Source organism: Bos javanicus, chromosome 5, assembly GCF_032452875.1.
Source record: "Bos javanicus breed banteng chromosome 5, ARS-OSU_banteng_1.0, whole genome shotgun sequence".
NCBI classification, from domain to species: Eukaryota; Metazoa; Chordata; class Mammalia; order Artiodactyla; family Bovidae; genus Bos; species Bos javanicus.
In genome coordinates, this window is record NC_083872.1 from 64,823,374 (window position 1) to 64,843,036 (window position 19,663).

The following is a 19,663-nucleotide window of genomic DNA, read 5'->3' on the forward strand; positions in this document are numbered from 1 at the left end:
ATCTTCCTGATCCAGGGATCAAACCTAGGTCCCTTCCATTGCAGGCAGATTCTTTTACTACTAACGCCACCTGGGAAGCTCTAAAAAGCAGCCCTGTTGGCTTGGTTCTATTGGGACTCGAACCCAGGACCTTCTGTGTGTAAAGGAGACATGATAACCACAACTCTAGTTGGTGTTTATGTAACACTTAATTAGAGCACCTTCATGTAATAACTTATTTACTCCTCAAAACAACCTGGTAAGACAGAGATTTCACTTCCATCTGAGAAAAATGATTTGGAGGAATTGAGAGACTTCCGCAGGGGTCCTGATGTTCAGATCCGGGATTCCAGGTCAGGCCTTTCATAGCCCGCTGGGCCCAACTTGGAAAGATGGGATTTAATTTCTTTGTCTGTAAGCTCTCCAAGCTCCCGTTTCCCAAAGATCTTCCTTAGCACTGGGTTACGGGATACAGCATTTCCTTTTGCTGCTCACTTGTGCTGAAGCAAGAATTTTTTCCACTCATACCCAGAGGGAATTTCATATAGTAATTTTTTTGATTCAGTTAATATTTATTGGGAGTTCGCAGGGCTCGTGTCTCTCCACCAGATATCATAGAGCGGCAGGAGATAGTGAAGGTGAGGTCACTGCCTCTAGCCCTTGTTATCTTGTCTAGACAAGATAAACATCCACACATAGGTAAGTATGTACAAGGTTAGGTATTTCAAAGTAAGAAACTAAAAAGTGTACCCATTTAGGAGGCGGATGAAGACAGTAGCTATCCTGGTCATCCTGCCATCCTGAAATTTAACAGTTTTCTGGTATTTAAAAAAAAAAAAATTGAGACACTAAAAAGCATGATCCTTTCATAGTTTGAAGTTCCTTATTTAAAGACCTAGGTGAATTATATATCAATATAATTATATCTCAATAAAACTGGGAAAAGAAAATTTTTTTAAAATAAAGACCTAGGTAATAATCCTTCTGAATTGTGAACCCTGAGAGATAGATACACAAATGCCTTCACTTTCTTTCTTTCTTTTTAATGTTCTGGCTATTTATTTACTTATTGGCTGTACTCCAAGCATGTGGGATGTTAATTTCCTGACCCGGGATCGAACCCATACCCCCTGCAATGGAAGCACAGAGTCTTAACCACTGGACCACCAGGGAACTCCCTGTTCCTTCACTTTCTGTCTTCAGCACCCAATACTGTGCCTGTTTGAATTTTTCAGAGTTCTGTCACATTTTTCTCATTTTTTTCATTCCATTTTCTTGTAATTCCAAATCAAGGTGCCTGAGCCATCTCTGTCTAATCCTTCCATGCCGTCTGGATGAAGTTAAAGGGTATCCTGGAGACCTTTTTCTCTTGGAGGCCTGTTTTTAGGCACGGTGGGAGTTAGCCAGCTCCTCTGCACAGAGGCATCCTAACTCCCACTCAGTGTGATTGGTCTTCAGGCTGACTGCTGAACTCTAAATGGGTTGGATGGGCTTGCCTGATGACTGGTAAGTTTCCTTCAACTTTTCTTGTCCTAGGTTCCTATGCAGGAGCAGTGATTGCCATGCCGCTGGCTGGGGTGTTGGTCCAGTACATTGGATGGGCCTCTGTCTTTTATACTTATGGTGAGTGATTTGATTTCATGAGTTCCCATGGGTAACTGGGCTTCCTGGGTGGCTCAGTGGTGAAGAATCCCCAGCCAATGCAGGAGATGCAGGAAATGGAGGTCTGATCCCTGGGTTGGGAAGATCCCCTGGAGGAGGGAATGGCAACCCACTTCAATATTCTTGCCTGGAGATTCTCATGGACAGAGGAGCCTTCTGGGCTACAATCCATAGGGTCATGAAGAGTTGGACAGGACTGAACTGACTGAGCACACACGCGCACGTGGGTAATTGATAGATATGGCATTTACTATCTAATGGGGTTGGCTTAAGAGTTTACTGTATGAAAATAAGGATCACTAAGACGAGTTAGATAGCATATTGAAAAGCAGAGACATTACTTTGCCAATAAAGGTCTGTCTAGTCAAGGCTATGGTTTTTCCAGTGGTCATGTATGGATGTGAGAGTTGGACTGTGAAGAAGGCTGAGTGCCAAAGAATTGATGCTTTTGATCTGTGGTGTTGGAGAAGACTCTTGAGAGTCCCTTGGACTGCAAGGAGATCCAACCAGTCCATTCTGAAGGAGATCAGCCCTGGGATTTCTTTGGAAGGAATGTTGCTAAAGCTGAAACTCCAGTACTTTGGCCACCTCATGTGAAGAGTTGACTCATTGGAAAAGACTCTGATGCTGGGAGGGATTGGGGGCAAGAGGAGAAGGGGCCGACAGAGGATGAGATGGCTGGATGGCATCACTGACTTGATGGATGTGAGTCTGAGTGAACTCCGGGAGTTGGTGATGGACAGGGAGGCCTGGCAAGCTGCGATTCATGGGGTCGCAAAGAGTGGGACACGACTGAGCAACTGAACTGAACTGAAGACAAGTTTATCACATAAATGGAATACTTGTCTAACGATGATTCATTTAATGTGTATATAAAAGTTGAATTTCTTAATGAGCAGAACATAATCTTTCTTTAAATACCAGTTAATAACATAATGACAGGAAAAAATCAACCAAATGCTTTCTCCTAGCTGAATATAGTGCCATTTGAGAATACTTTGAAATTTGACAAATTTAGAGATGGAAGAAAATGAGACGATATCATCAAGCTTTTTGTTTTTCGATTGCAGGTATTTTGGGGATTATTTGGTACATGTTTTGGCTGTTGCAGGCCTATGAATGTCCAGCAGCTCACCCAACAATATCCCAGGAGGAGAGGACCTATATAGAGACAAGTATAGGAGAAGGAGCCAACTTGGTTAGTCTCAGTGTAAGTAGAGAGGGAGAGATGAAGACTTCCCTCTTTTTTATGAGTATTTCTTTCAGTGATTGTGTTAGCCTCATAAGAGAATTAATCTGTCAGTATATTCACTAAAAATCTCACTGTATTTTCGCTTTCTAGAAATTTAATACACCATGGAAAAGATTTTTCACGTCATTGCCAGTGTATGCAATCATTGTGGCCAATTTTTGCAGAAGCTGGACATTTTATTTGCTGTTAATAAGTCAGCCTGCTTACTTTGAAGAGGTCTTTGGATTTGCAATAAGTAAGGTAAACATACAGATTCTTGAACTTTAAATCTCTTGCTTCCACTGCAAAAATCTTTGCTTGATAAAATAATTACATTACTGATCAAAATTCATAACAGTTCTGTGACACCTAATACCCTGGAGGTCAGACAAGTTATGCATTCTATGCACAATATACATAGCTATTTAATTTCTTCTTAGTAAGGATCAGAGCTGTATTAAGCTGCTTTTAAAGATTTATGTTCTCCCCATTCTCAAAGTGTTTCTGAAGCTGACTCAAGAACTGCATATTAGGCAAAGATCAAAAGATTTAAGGGTGTGAGGTTTTTTTTTTGCCTATAAATTATTCAGGGAGAGCAGTAAGAACCTTAAAGCTCATTTTGCAGATCACAGTCATAGCACTAATGACCAGTATTTTATGGTTTAGAAAGAACCTTTTACAATGTCCCCAACCATTGCTATTAGGTTGCCTGTGTTTCAGGTAGGAAGAGTGTGGATGGTAAAACATAAGCTGTCATCCTAAAAGTATTAAGTCTCCTTCCCACAGGATAAAGAACAGAGGCCTAGTAGAGGTAGATATCTGCATAGCTACAGGTACTGTCAGAAGTGACTATGGAAGAGCTAGCACAACCAGCAGTGGCTGCTATCAGGGAGCACCCACTCTGTGCCAAGAGTCTGACTGCCATGTGCCAGGTAGTCAAACACCCACTGGGTACTGGGACCTTTGTGAACGATTTTAAGAATAGACCTACCCATCCCAAGGAGTTTCCTATCTGGTAGAGGAGACGAGTAGGTCTATTCTTAAAGTTGTTCACTCATTCATTGTTTATTCATTACAAACTTCAGGCCTGTCTCAGTCCCATATAATTAGATGATTAAATTTGGTGGTGAGGGTGAGGGGTCAGTGGAGATGGTGAGGGTGTTAAAGAAGTACATCTTTCAGAAGTAGCTAAAAACAGCTCACTGTTTCTTTTCATTCCAGGTGGGTCTCTTGTCAGCAGTCCCACACATGGTTATGACGATCATTGTGCCTATTGGAGGACAACTGGCTGATTATTTAAGAAGCAGAAAAATTCTGACCACAACTGCTGTCAGAAAAATCATGAACTGCGGAGGTACTGTGGATTTCATAGGTGGCTTAAGCAGCTTTTATAGAATGAGATGAAACTGAATTGCAAACCATATTTTTGAGGTTATGTCTAAGCACTGAGAAGGCTCTTAAAGGCCCCTAAGTCCATCCCCTAGTTGATACTTGAGTGTCCGTAACACCCCTGCCTAGTGGTCGTTCAGCCTGTACTTGTGCAACCTGAGATATGATGATTTGCAAATTCCTGGGCGCTCCAGTGGTTAGAACTCTGTGCTCTCACTGTCAAGGGCCTGGGTTCAATCCCTGGTTGGGGCACTAAGATGTGGGGTACTATTTTGGTCATGTGGCCAAAAAAGAGATATTTTTTTAAAAGATATGACAGGGAAGCCTGGTGTGCTGCCGTTCATGGGGGCTCAAAGAGTCGGACATGACTGAGTGTCTGGACAACAATATAGAAGGTGGAAAGTGTGACTGAGGTAAAAAAATCCCAGTCTGGCTGAATTGGTTGCCTATGTGAACTTCAGGTTGTTTTAATGTGAAATGAAAACATGTCTCAGACCTTTCAATTCTAGTTCTTGTCAGCCTGGAATAGTTTCACTTCCTAGGATCTCTTGATTACTCATAAAGTTTAAATTTTATCCTTCAGCTCCTGAAGCATATAGTCCTAGCATTTTCACTGTAGATAGGAGTCACTATGCTCTTAAATGATTTTTCTTTCTTTGAAAGTCCATTATTTGGCAAAAATCTTTTTTTTTCCTTATTGATGAATCAATGTATCATTTATAGATTTTATTCACACAATGTCTTTATTCTAATTCTTTTGGGGGAATAAACTTTCTGGTTCCACTTTTTTAATAGTGTTAAGATAAGGGAAGTTTGAGCCATGTGCCTTGTTGTGTAAGACAGGCCACTTCCAAAACACAAATAGTTAGTATACAATGGTGTGTGTGTGTGTGTGTGTGTGTGTGCTCAGTCATGTCCAACTCTTTGCTACTCCCTAGACTATAGCCTGCCAGGCTCCTCTGTCCATGGAATCTTCCAGGCAAGAATACTGGAGTGGGTTGCCATTTCCTTCTCTAGGGGATCTTCCTGACTCAAGGACTGAACCCACTTCTCCTGCATCAGCAGACGGATTCTTTACCACTGAGCCACCTGGGAAGCCCTTATACCATTACTACTTGTTATTAATTTTGTTTCCACAATTTGAATTATATACAGGGAAAAATAATCTGCCAATGCAGGAGACACAAAAGACACCGGTTTGATCCCTGGGTCAGGAAGATCCCCTGGAGGAAGAAGTAGCAACCCACTCTAGTATTCTTGCTGGGATAATCCCATGGACAAAGGAGCCTGGGGGACTGCTGTCCATGGGGTCACAAAGCGTCGGACATGACTGAAGTGACTGAGCATGAATGCGTGGTTCACTTCAGTCGCTCAGTCGTGTCCGACTCTTTGCGACCGCATGGACTGCACCACTCCAGTCTTCCCTGTCCATCACCAACTCCTGGAGCTTGCTCAAACTCATTTCCATCGAGTCAGTGATGCCATCCAACCATCTCATCCTCTGTCATCCCCTTCTCCTCCTGCGCTCAATCTTTCCTAGCATCAGAGTCTTTTCTAAGGAGTTAGTTCTTTGCATCAGGTGGCCAGAGTATTGGAGCTTCAGCTTCAGCATCAGTCCTTCCAATGAATATTCAGGACTGATTTCCTTTAGGGTTGACTGACTTGATCTTGCTGTCCAAGGGACTCTGGCAGTTCAAAAGCAACAGTTCTTTGGTACTTAGCTTTCTTTATGATCCAACTTTCACATCCATACATGACTACTGGAAAAATCATAGCTTAAGCTAGATAGTCCTTTGTCAGCAAAGTAATGTCTCTGCTTTTTAATATGCTGTCTAGGTTTCTCATAGCTTTTCTTCCAAGGAGCAAAATTCCATGGCTGCAGTTACCATATGCAGTGATTTTGGAGCCTTAAGAAATTAAGTCTGTCACTGTTTCCATTGTTTCCCCATTTATTTGCCGTGAGGTGATGGGACATGGATGCCCAGTAATGGTATGAAGTCCACAATTTAAAAAAAACATTGATTAATTAAAATTTTAAAACTTTTAAATACAATTTTTGAAGCTTTTGTTCCATTTAGAATTGTTATAAAATAGTGGCTATGTTCTTCCTGTTGTGCAACATGCATCCTTGAGCCTGTCTCACACCCAGTAGTTTGCACCTTCCACTCCCTTACTCCTATATTGCCTCTCCCTCTCTCCATCCTCCCACTGGCAAGCACTAATGTATTCTCTGTATCAGTGAGTCTTTGAAGCTCACAGTTTAAAAAGCACCTCTGTGCCCATAATTTCACTGATTCTCTTTAGATGACCATCTAAAACAATCATTGATGCTTGCCCTATTTCTATAATAGTTTTGAAGAATGGATTCAGAAAGGTAAGCAACTTATTAAGGTTTACAAAAAAGTGCCTTGGCTTGTATTTCAACTTAATCTTGATTTTCCTTTCTTTCCTTTGCATTAAGTATTGAGTTCCCACTACATACTTGCCAGGCTCTGTACTATATCCATGGTACCTTCCCTGGATAATATCACAGTTTTGTTGGGGAAGGCAGAAACACAAATGAAAAACTACAGGGCAATTCTGGAAAGTTCTATGAAATGAGTAAGAAGAAGGAGATGTCAGCTTCAGTGGTGGTGAGTGGCAGGGTTGTCAGCTTCCTAAGTAAAGCAATATTTGAACTGGATTTTAAAAAATAGTAAGATTTCTCCAGAAATGAGAAGTAAGTGATACGAGAGGAGTACTGCAGGTGAAGGAACAGTCTGTGGAAATACAGTGCAGGCACAAAACAGTGTTGTGATCAGGAAATGGTGGAGAGACGTGTGCAGCAGTAGAGGGCTTTCCATGGGCTTTGGATGGTGAGCAAGGGGGTTAGAGTGACAGAAAATGAAACTGGGACAGCAGGAGGAATTTATTATAGACACTGTACTTATAGTATGGAACCACTGACATGCGTTTTAAGTAAAGGGGCAATTGATCAGATTTGTAGTTTACAAAAATAATGATCCAGAGAATGGATCAGAGGAAAAAGAGATGGGAAGACCAATAAAGAGGTTTTTGAAGTTGTCTGGGTGAGAGGTAGTAGAGTCCAGAACTAAGACAATGGTAGGGGAAGGAAAAGCAGATATTTCTAAAGCCAATGTCATAGATTCTTATCTGAAAACTGAAGAAAAAGAGAAAAGTCCAAGTTGATTCTGAGATTTCTGCTTTGAACATTCAATTACCATTTGTTGAGTCATGCCCATGGCCGGTGATCATGCTCAACACCTTATATATCCAATTTCATTTAATCTTTTGCCTATTTTGGAGTGAATATAGGGGACAGAGACTTGATTTGGGCCTGTTATCTTTGAGGTAACTCAAAGGACAATCGTGTAGTGATGTCTGGAATCAGCAGACAGTCTCTAGGATGAAGCATCATTTCACTGTCTTCTACCTCCCAGGGTACTTCCTGTCCCTGGAAACAGTACTTATATCATCTTTCTGTCTGCTATCAACTGAACATATGTGTGTGTTTGTGTGTTGGTGAGAAGGATCTTCATCATTTCCTTACCCTTTTTTATTGTGCTGGATTCACTTATTTTGAATGAAAGCAGCAAAAAGTATTTCTGTCCCACTGTATTTTATGTGCAAATATCTCATGGCATTATAAAGAGGCCTGAAAGCTTGATACACTTCTGAAAAGGAAGAATTTTGCCTTATGCTTGACAGGTGGTGAGGTTCTGCTTTTTGTTTCAGATAGTCACTACTGCTTTCTAATCACTTTTGGCAATAATAAAATAATTTTATTATTTTATTATTTAAAAATAAAAATAATTTTATTTTTAAATTTTATTTTTGTTTCATTTTCTGTGAGAGACCATCACCTGTGTAATCAATGGAGAATCACTGACGGTCTTAGAAGTGGCAGGGGGAGCTTCCCATGAACAACTGATAATAAACATTCCTCATCCTATGGGCATCATTGTACCTCCTGGGACTATACAGTGTTCAAGGCACACCAGGAAATTGTTGGAAAGCTCACAGAACACTTGGGTAATATTAGCAAAGTCGTGTAGTCAAGAAATATAAGATTGTAAATATTGTGCCAAAATATGTGTACTAAAAGCTTGGGTCCGTGAAAATAAATTTTGTGATAAATTCATGAACTTGGGCTGACTGTCATGAAAATGACATTTTCCCCTGCTGTTTCCATTCACAGGTTTTGGCATGGAGGCAACCTTGCTCCTCGTGGTTGGCTTTTCCCATACCAAGGGGATGGCTATCTCCTTTCTGGTGCTTGCTGTAGGATTTAGTGGTTTTGCTATTTCAGGTAAAGTGTCCTTTGGGTTTCCAAATCTTTTCCATAGATTCAGCAAGACTTGGGAGAAAGGAAGGAAAGGATATTGAGCATCTACTTTTGGCAGCCAGGCCATTCCCAAGAATCAGGGCCACTGGCTAGAGATTTTCATCTAGTGGGGATGATTTTGAGTATCACTGAGAACTGGGCTTAGGAGCCCAGCCAAGCTGGAATTATCACTACTCTCTCCATCTTGGGAAAGACAACATGCAGATGCCCTCTCTGGGGCCTGGGCAGAATGCGTGTTGCTGGACAAAGTGGCACCTTCATACTTTAGCACCAGGCCACCCGACCTACCAGAGGCTCTTGTGACTTTTTTGATTCTCACTTCCTATAGGAGAACTGCTAACATTAACTCACAATCAAATGATGTAGTCATTTGACATAAAGTTATAGAATCAGAAGGGCTTCCCAGGTGGCTCTAGTGGTAAAGAATCTGTCTGCCAATGCAGAAGGTGCCAGGAATGTGGATTCAGTCCCTGGGTTGGGGAGATCCCCTGGAGGAGGAAATGGCAACCCACTCCAGTATTCTTGCCTGGAAAATTGCAAGGACAGAGGAGCCTGGTGGGCTACAGTCCATGAGGTCGCAAAGAGTTGGACATGACTCAGCACATGCATACACACACATAGAATCAGAAAGTTTTAAGGATGCAATTTTTCTTTAGTTTTCTGTCTTCTCCATGGCTTTCATTTTCCAAACAAGGACATGCAGGTCCAGAGAGGTAATGTGACTTGCTAAGCCAGCAAGACTTAAGAAGAATAGTAATGATGATGTGAGTTAACATTGATCAGGCACAAACTCTGTGCTGGGGGCTGTTCACAGCCCACTCTTGTGTATTAATCCCTGCAATTCTGACAGCTACCCTAGGGCCTTCAGTCTCCCCATTTTATAGAAGCAGAAACCAGCTACTGTATGAGAGGTAACAGTGCTAGCATATTACAGACTTCAGAAATTCCCTGTGCAAAACTGGGTGAAAAAGCAAAACTTAGGGATTTTTTTTCCCTATCTTTTTAAAAAAGATTGTAATACTAAAAATTGTCATTTAATGGAACACTTGACATTGCATGTCTGACAACATTGTGAAGCAAATGATATTACCATTATTTTACTAAGGACTAACTTAAAGCTCAGGAAAATGAAGGACTTTCCTATTGTTACACAACTGGAGACAAAGGAAGGACTAAGGTGCAGTCCTGCCTGGTCTTCATGCCTGAGCTCTTTCCCTGATTCTGGGCTGTCTTAAAGATCAAACAGGGTGACAACATCCTAGAACAGAAAAGCACCCAAACTCTGGTCAAAACCACTCTTAAAACAGGGCCTTGGTCTTATCAAAATACAGCTGACCCTTGAACGATGTGGGGGTTGTGGGTGCTGATCCCCCACCCTGCATAGTCAAAAATCTGACTATATGGGAGTGGGTAGCCTTTCCCTTCTCCAGGGAATCTTCCCAACCCAGGGATTGAACCCGGGTCCCCTGCATTGCAGGTGGATTCTTTACCAGCTGAGCTGCAAGGGAAGCCCAAAATACTGGAGTGGGTAGCCCATCCCTTCTCCAGTGGAACTTCCCAATCCAGGAATCAAACCAGGGTTTCTTGCATTGCAGGCGGATTCTTTACCAACTGAGCTATGAGGGAAGCCCTCCTGTATAAAGTATTCCTCTGCATCCTGGGTTTTGTTGTATCCTCAATTTTGCATCTGAGGATTCAATTAACCACAGATCCTGTGCATGCATGCTTGCATGCTTAGTTGCTCAGTCGTATCTGACTTTTTGTGACCCTGTGAACTGTACACCACCAAACTCCTCCGTCCATGGAATTTTCCAGACAAGAATACTGGAGCGGGTTGCTATTTCTTCCTCCTAGCGATCTTTCCGACTCAGGGATTGAACCCATGTCTCCTGCATCTCCTGCAATACTGTAGTATTTACTACTGAGAACTAAATCTGCCTGTAACTAGACCCATGCAGCTCCAACCCACTTTGTTCAAGGGTCAACTATAAATAGTTAAATTGGAAAAAAATGTTTGCACTTAAAGTAGCTTGAAGCTAACAACTTGGGTTTAGGGATGCAAAGACCTAGGTGTAAGGCCCCTCTTTAGTACTTACTATTTACAGAAGGCAAAAAAAAAAAAAAAAATGCTGAGTTATTTAAATCCTCAGCCTCAGTTTCCTTATCTAGAGACTGGAGAGATGTAATGACAACTTCTTAGGGTTGTTGGGAGATTGCGATGAACTGAGGTAATTCTTTCATTCCTTCACACTTCCCAAGAGTCAGACACTCTTCTTGGCACAGCAGAAACTGCAGTGAAAAAAAGAAAAGTTTCTGTTCTTATAAAGTTTACAGTCTAGTGGAAATAAAGCTTTTGAAGATCTTAGTCCCAGTACCAGGTACATAAAACAATTAAAAAATATTCACTACAGTTGTTCAATTATTATTCAATCTAGCCCAATACTTCTCAAAATTTAATGGTGCATACAAGTCACCTTCAGATCAGATCAGATCAGATCAGTCGCTCAGTCGTGTCCGACTCTTTGTGACCCCATGAATCGTAGCACGCCAGGCCTCCCTGTCCATCACCAACTCCCGGAGTTCACTGAGACTCACGTCCATTGAGTCAGTGATACCATCCAGCCATCTCATCCTCTGTCGTCCCCTTCTCCTCCTGCCCCCAATTCCTCCCAGCATCAGAGTCTTTTCCAATGAGTCAACTCTTCGCATGAGGTGCCCAAAGTACTGGAGTTTCAGCTTTAGCGTCATTCCTTCCAAAGAAATCCCAGGGCTGATCTCCTTCAGAATGGACTGGTTGGATCTCCTTGCAGTCCAAGGGACTCTCAAGAGTCTTCTCCAACACCACAGTTCAAAAGCATCAATTCTTCGGTGCTCAGCCTTCTTCACAGTCCAACTCTCACATCCATACATGACCACAGGAAGAATCATAGCCTTGACTAGACGAACCTTTGTTGGCAAAGTAATGTCTCTGCTTTTCCATATGCTATCTAGGTTGGTCATAACTTTCCTTCCAAGGAGTAAGCGTCTTTTAATTTCATGGCTGCAGTCGCCATCTGCAGTGATTTTGGAGCCCAGAAAAATAAAGTCAGCCACTGTTTCCACTGTTTCCCCATCTATCTGCCATGAAGTGATGGGACCAGATGCCATGATCTTCATTTTCCGAATGTTGAGCTTTAAGCCAATTTTTTCACTCTCCTCTTTCACTTTCATCAAGAGGCTTTTTAGTTCCTCTTCACTTTCTGCCATAAGGGTGGTGTCATCTGCATATCTGAGGTTATTGATATTTCTCCTGGCAATCTTGATTCCAGCTTGTGTTTCTTCCAGCCCAGCATTTCTCATGATGTACTTTGCATATAGGTTAAATAAACAGGGTGACAATATACAGCCTTGATGTATTCCTTTTCCTATTTGGAAACAGTCTGTTGTTCCACGTCCAGTTCTAACTGTTGCTTCCTGACCTGCATACAAATTTCTCAAGAGGCAGGTCAGGTGGTCTGCTATTCCCATCTCTTTCAGAATTTTCCACAGTTTATTGTGATCCACACAGTCAAAGGCTTTGGCATAGTCAATAAAGCAGAAATAGATGTTTTTCTGGAACTGTCTTGCTTTTTCCATGATCTAGCGGATGTTGGCAATTTGATCTCTGGTTCCTCTGCCTTTTCTAAAACCAGCTTGAACATCAGGAAGTTCACGGTTCACATATTGCTGAAGCCTGGCTTGGAGAATTTTGAGCATTACTTTACTAGAGTGTGAGATGAGTGCAATTGTGCGGTAGTTTGAGCATTCTTTGGCATTGCCTTTCTTTGGGATTGGAATGAAAACTGACACCTTAGGATCTTGCAAAAATACAGATTCTGATTTAGCCAATGTAGAGTGGAGCCTGAGATCCTGCATTTCAAGCAGGCTCCCCAGTGAAGTTGACACCACTGATCAATAGTCCACACTTTGAATAGCAAGGATAGAGCAGTCATGAATTGTTCCCAGCAGGATGTTAAGGGACATCTTCTTTTGATAGCTCTGTAATGCAAAAGAGATTCATATCCTGTCCACAGAGATATTGAAATATTCAGGCTCATATTGTCCCCAGATTGCCAGTTTAAGCGACAATCAGACGGAGAGAAATTTTTTTTTTTCAGCATTTACACCGTGCTGGTCACTTTTAAGGTATGAACTCATTTAATCCCTGTAGCAGCCTGATGAGAAGAGTATTGCTATGTTCATTTTACTAGTGAGGACACTGAGGCTTGGAGAGGTGACTTAACTTACTCAGGTAAATTAAGTGATTAGGATTGGAATAAAGGTTTATCTGATTCAACAGTGAGACTATGGGAGGGACTATGGTCATGGGGAGGATGATTCCTTAGGATCTGCTATATGTCAACTTTATAAGGAGTTAATAGGGATGCCAAGGGAGACTTGCTCAGTTTAGGAACTGATTATAAATAGGAGAGCTGAGACAGGGGAGATTAGAAAGATACAAGAATGGGTGATATCTGCTTTAGAATATGTCCTGTGTAGAGAAGACAGACTCTCTCAACTTGTGTGTAACTTGCTTTATGTGTCTGCTTCAAAAAAACAAACAAAAAAATCTATTAGTATCTCAGTTTCTCAATGATATTTCCCCCAAACCCCAGGATTGTGTAGCTAGAAACCGAAATGGCTTTTCTCATATTATCTTTAGCTGAACGCAGATGTCTAGGCTTTGTATCAGAATATAATACTCGCCAATCATATTAATTGCTTCTTATCTCTGGGTTCTTTTCTAATAAAGTGTTTATCACATTCAAATAAACAGTAAGATTAATTAATCTTTCAGCTGTTTTATATTCTGATTTTCTGCCACTTTGAAAGAGAAGGTATGTTTATTCCAGAAAGGTTTTCTTAAAATTCTTTCTGAACAGAGGTAGGAAATAAAACAAGCAGCCAATATGCTGGATTAGAAAAAGAATTTTTTTAAATTATATTTTTAGTTCTTTGCACAAAATAGAGCATTAAAAAGCAAGACAAGGGAAAATAAAAATATGAGTAAATAAAACCTATAACCCCCTGCTGTAATTTCAGAGTTCAAGTTGGTAATTAATTAAACAATGATATATTGAGTACCTACTATGTGCCAGACACTTTGCCAGCTCAGGAAAGTAAACTGGGTAGATGGATGTTGTACTGCAAAGAACCTGATGTTGGCTTTCTCCTCCTTGAACCTATGTAATTGACATATGTTATTTATCTTAATTCTTACAACAGTTTTATAAGAATGATTATCCCAGTTTATAGATGAAGAAGCTGAGGTTCAGAAAGATTAAATCATTTGTCCAGGTTTGCATCTCAATTAAACAGCCAGATCCAAGGTCTGACTCTAAAATGCAACCGTGGGCTACACTGGCAGAATTGGTTCCCAGTGCCCGATGCCTCCTCTTTCAAAGCCTTGTCCTTCCTCTGCCTTCCCGCTTCCTTCATCCCACTCATCCTTTTCTCCTGAAAAACAGATGAATAGTGAGGTACTGGTGATTTTTTATTTTACCACTCCTTGCAGCATTACCTATTGATTAAAGACCCCAGAGTGATGGGTGTGTTTTACAGTGGCAGCAACAGCAGCGATGCTGATATTGGCACCGTGATAGTTACTAGAGCTCAGCTGTTTGCCAACAGCTCTCGCATACATATTTCCCCTAAGTCTCATCTCACAGCATCTTTATGAGTTAAGGAGTAATATGACCCTCAAAATAGAGATGAGGAAACAAAGTCCTAAAGATGACTTGTTTAAGAGATAAGAATAAGATTCGAATCCAGATTTACAAATTCCAAATCAAGTATGTATATGGAAGTGTTTTGTAAATTACAGAGGATCCTGCAAATGTTTGTATAAATTTTTCTTATCCAAAAAGAACCCTTTATAATATGCCCTGTGGTACTAAGGCAGACCTGCCTGTGGCGGCCTTTTGGGAGTGAGCTGAGAGCTAGGAAGGAGGATATTATGAAGCAAGATTTAGTTTTAATCACACTGTATGTGATTGTGTGGGCTTACCTGGTGGCTCAGGTGATAAAGAATCTGCCTGCAGTGCAGGGTTAAGAAGATCCCCTGGAGAAGGAAATGGCAACCCACTCCAGTATTCTTGCCTGGGAAATCCCATGGTCAGAGGAACCTGCAGGGCTATAGTTCATGGGTTGCGAAAGAGTCGAATACGACTTAGGGACTAAACAACAACAATGTAATTGTGTGATTGCTTACTCTGAGTAAATGTGATCCAGGCTGTGCTTTTCAGATTGCCCCAAACACCATTATTTTGGGGTTTCAAGCTGAGAAGGTAGAGGTGCCATAATTCTCCCCGTGAAGAACCCATTGTAGCCGTAATCAATCACAGCATGTTTTCTGCTATGAGCAGACACAGCCTGACAATCCTCAAGCCAGCCCTTTTGGTACAGGTATCCATTAGTAGAGGAAAGAGATTGATGAGAGTTGGGGAAAGCTAAATATTTTCCAAACTGCATTTGGAATTCTGTTCCTGAGTCTGATTTTGAAATGTTTGGCTTCACTATAGGTTTCAATGTCAACCACTTGGATATTGCCCCTCGCTATGCCAGCATTCTCATGGGAATCTCAAATGGAGTGGGAACCCTCTCTGGAATGGTCTGTCCCCTTATTGTGGGTGCAATGACCAAGCACAAGGTAATGGTTTCCTTTGGGGTTGTGGGTTACAGTATGAGAGAACTGAAATACTGCACCAAGTCTCAAGGCCCTGTCCCAGCCTGTGTAAATGTGTATGTCCTTGACTTGGCTGAGTCACTTGAGCTTCTATTTTTTAAAATTTGTCTTCTTCTTTTAAAAAATTATCATTTATTGATGGCAGCAGGACTGACTGATGTTTGGTTCTATGTTTCTTAAACTGAGAAATAGAAGTGGGGTGTGTGTGTGTAGAAGAAGTGATAATACCATAAAGACTGTTTAAAGACACAAAAAGAAACTGAGGCAATCAATTCAGGATAAATAAATTACCCAAGGTTGTTTTATAATTCCAAGTAATTAGACTTTACCACCATTTCCAATTATTGCTTAGCATGCTCCAGCGTGAAAATATTAGTGCAGTTATACTTCCTTATTATGAAGAAAACAAACAAGACATTAATGACCCTTCCTAAGAACCCACGCAGGTGTGGCAGCAGGTCGTTACTGCACGTTTGTGTATTTAGACTAAGGTGAGTAGTACAGGAGGATCCCAGATCCGTCCAGAATTCAGCCACAGGCCAGATGGTTTCTTCATCTCTGTCTTTGAAAGGGTTATAGATATGCTGCCTTCTGCAAATTAACATTGTTTGATACTATGGCATTTTTACCCAACTATTTCTTTGTTGTTGCATATCCTATTAAAAATATAACTTCAGAAATTCTCCCAGTTTCTTGGAGAAGAAAGTGTGGGATAACATTTCTTATCTTTTGATAGAAAAGAAAGGTGGGCTCTGGTGACTTTATAGGCAGAGGATCCAAACTCTCTCTCTGTTCATGAGACGATAGGATTGGTAATATGATTATTAATTCTGTTAGTAAATCTTTCAACGCAAATTCCCATTATTTTTTATACAATATATTTTCACAGAAAATATGAGTATACATAAGCTACTGGGCAGTACAAACTGAGCATTTTTGTGACTCAAACTGTCAAAGCAAGCAAGAAGGAGACCTCTGATATTTACAATGGTGGGTTCCTAAAGCAAATTTAATTTAACCTCATTTGTAGATTTAGGAGAGCTGTGAAATGGTGCAGCAAGGATCTTACAGGATGTTTATTTTATAAAATATTTTTCTAAATTAGAAAAAATGCATATTCACTGTAGTCTTAACTTTGATTTTTTTAAACACTCAAATTCCATTTGGGTCCTGGGCATGCATCTGCCACATGTCTTCCCAAGAAGCACAGCATTGCTTTGGGGTGACTAAGTGCTTTTGTCCCAGCGGAGGACTCCAGAAGATACTGTTCATTTCTGTTTTGGGTTAAAATATTAATTGGTACTATTTCCTTGTTCAGACCCGTGAGGAGTGGCAGAATGTGTTCCTCATAGCTGCCTTGGTGCACTACAGTGGCGTCATCTTCTATGGGATCTTTGCTTCTGGGGAAAAACAGGAGTGGGCAGACCCCGAAAACCTTTCTGAGGAGAAGTGTGGAATCATTGACCAGGATGAATTAGCTGAGGAGACAGAACTCAACCATGAGAGTTTTGCAAGTCCCAGAAAGATGTCATATGGAGCCACCACCCAGAATTGTGAAGTCCAGAGAAAGGAATGGAGAGGACAGAGAGGAGTGACCCTCAACGAGGAAGAGCTGACATCCTACCAGAATGAAGGGGGAAACTTCTCAGATGCATCCTAATGTCTGAGGGGCACTTCCGGCTCCTCCGCACTTTAGAACCAGAAGGTATCCATACCCATTGTCTTCTCCATAGGCTGGCTTGCCAGGGGGTTAACTCTAGGGACGTTGTTGCATGTGGGGGAGCAGGGAGAGATTTACTCAGCAGTAGGGAAACAACTTGCTCTAAGTTCATAAAACGTATGGCTATAAGTTTTTTGATTTGCAGTTGATTCTTCTCTCAAAGAATAAACTATTCAGGAAGGAATGATTGGAAGAATAAGAGACAAAATGCCATGTTTTTCAAAGAAATATGGAAGGAAATGGGGATATTTGGCCTGGAGGAGAGAAAAAAATAGCTGTTACTACCTTTCTGAGAGCAGCCATGCAGGGGTGGGTTTCCTATTCCTAATAAAGGCCACTGCTTTCAAAGGCCCTGTATTGTGCCAGATGCTTTATTACCTTCTCATTTAATCTCCACACCCCATGACATAACAATTCTTATTCCCATTTTACAACTGAGGAAAAGAAAGCAACAAAAGACGGACTTGCTCAGGGTCATCCTGCCAGAGGCAGTGCTGAGATTGCGTGTATGCATGCGTGCTCAGCCATGTCCGATTCTTTGCAATCCCATGGACTTCAGCCCTTCAGGCTCCTCTGTTCATGGGATTTCCAGAAAAGAATACTGGAGTGGGTTGCCATTTCCTACTCCAAGTGTTGAGATTGGTGGAGTCCAAAATAGATGTCAATTTTGGAGAAGAAGGTTTTGCTTCAGGTTAGAAGAGATATTTTTAATAATGAAAACTGTAAATGGAGTGGGTTGTCATGTGGATAATTCCCTATCTTGGCAGGCATGGAGGATGGAAAACATTTGGGTTGATGTGGCAGAGAACTTTCAAACATCATATGGGGGACTGGATTCAAACATCCTTAGGGCCCTAGGTAATCTGAGAGCCAAATGAGTCTGTGAATTCATATGCATGTGAAAGTTGCTTAGTCGTGTCCAACTCTTTACGACCGCACGGACTGTAGCCTGCCAGGCAACTCCGTCCATGGGATTTTCCAGGCAAGAATACTGGAGTGGGTTGCCATTTCCTTCTCCAGAGGATCTTCCCAACCTAGGGATCAAACGCAGGTCTCCTGCATTGCAGGCAGACTCTTTACCATCTGAGCCACCAGGGAAACTCATAACATGAATTCATACTTTTCTTATTTTTTTTAATAACAAGAGTCACAGACTATATGAGAGATTCAAATAGGTTAAAAAAAAAAAGAAGAGGAAAAATGAAAAACTTAGCAAAATAGCAAAGTTCCAGGAATCTGATGGTCAGAATGGCTGAGAAGAAGTAAACTAAATTTCACCCCTTCAGGGAATTCCCTGGCATCCTGTGGTTAGGACTCTGCCATTCCACTGCAGGGGTCCCCGTTCAATCCCTGGTCAGGGAAGTAGGTCCTACAAACTGTGTAGTGTGAACTAAAAAATACAATTTAAACCCATCATAATGTCAAGAATGTGGTTAAACAATGTCCCAAATTATTTGTAAATCTTTAAGACATTTAGTAATTTAAGAAGTTGGTTCATGCATTTTATTAGGTAAAATTCTTAGAAGTGTCCTCTATTTAAAAAAAAATGTATGTCTTTAGCCGTTTTGGCTGGTGATACTAGGAAGCTTGATCAGTTAGACAAAATTATGATTGAAGTATTCCTAATGACTTTACTCAGAATGATATTCAGGGAAACCACAGTAACATAGCAGTAGTTAAACAGTGAAATACTGAACGTAAACGTCTGGGACAACTAGATCCACAGTTAGTGTTGAAAAACTTATCTTTGCATAAGGCAATAACATGGATACTCTCTAAATGTATTTTAAAATTTAATGATATTTGAAAACAATGTTGGCATGTAAAAATGTTGCTTGAAAATAAAATTATTTTCCTTTTTATTGTTTTTGACATTTTTAATTCTACTTTCAGAAGAAAAAGATAGTATTATAGGAAAAATGGTAGACTTACTTACAGTTTGTTATTGTAGGATTTTTTTTCCTAATTTCTCCCATATATATATATATTTCTGGTCCCTAAGTGTATCAACAGAATTGTGATGTATTTTATAAAAAGAATACTTTTGGGGGGCAAATGCCTGACTCTCTATCAAATAGTATTATTTATGTCATTGGTATATCATTTATGTTATTATATGTATTTAAATCTCTTTAGTGAAACTATGTAACTTAGAACAATTCCTGGCACATAGAAAGTGCTCAATAAACATTACTTATCATCATCATTATCATCTTTTAACCTTTTTTGGGTTGAAAAGAAAGCATGCTGTTTCCTTTTCACTCTTGACAGGATTTATTGTGAAAGTCGTGCAGTTTTCTGAGTAAAAAAAGAAAACAGAGAAATTTATGGTAGCCAGTGTTTTCTTTTTTCCTTCTGTTAATGAAGTCAATAACTATTTTAAGAACTCATGTTAATCCTTAAGGCAATATTGCAGATTGTGACACAAAGTTGTACTTACTCCAACATTTGAAGTCAGCAGCATATGTAGAAATTTGACAAATTACTTTGATAAATCAAAGCCTTTAGGGCACCTGTCACTTGTCCTTACAGTATTTAAAAAATGGGGTCCTAAGTCATGGTGTTAAAAACTAGAAAACACATTATTTTGTTGTGATGGGTTTAGTAAAGGTCGCAATGAACAAATAATTATAT

The 19,663-nt window shown here is 40.6% G+C and overlaps 1 protein-coding gene across 1 annotated transcript in view; it reads left to right on the forward strand.

Annotated features, from left to right (window-relative positions):
• The window catches only part of SLC17A8 (solute carrier family 17 member 8), a 41,725-nt gene extending 22,390 nt beyond the window's left edge, over positions 1 to 19,335 (forward strand). Inside the window, exons 6-12 of the mRNA XM_061417024.1 lie at positions 1,516 to 1,602; positions 2,712 to 2,851; positions 2,984 to 3,133; positions 4,094 to 4,226; positions 8,460 to 8,570; positions 15,146 to 15,273; positions 16,628 to 19,335. Of these exons, the coding sequence (XP_061273008.1) occupies positions 1,516 to 1,602; positions 2,712 to 2,851; positions 2,984 to 3,133; positions 4,094 to 4,226; positions 8,460 to 8,570; positions 15,146 to 15,273; positions 16,628 to 16,969 (1,091 nt within the window). The 3' untranslated portion in view covers positions 16,970 to 19,335. The remainder of the gene's footprint in view (positions 1 to 1,515; positions 1,603 to 2,711; positions 2,852 to 2,983; positions 3,134 to 4,093; positions 4,227 to 8,459; positions 8,571 to 15,145; positions 15,274 to 16,627) is intronic.
• The last annotated feature ends 328 nt before the right edge of the window (positions 19,336 to 19,663 follow it).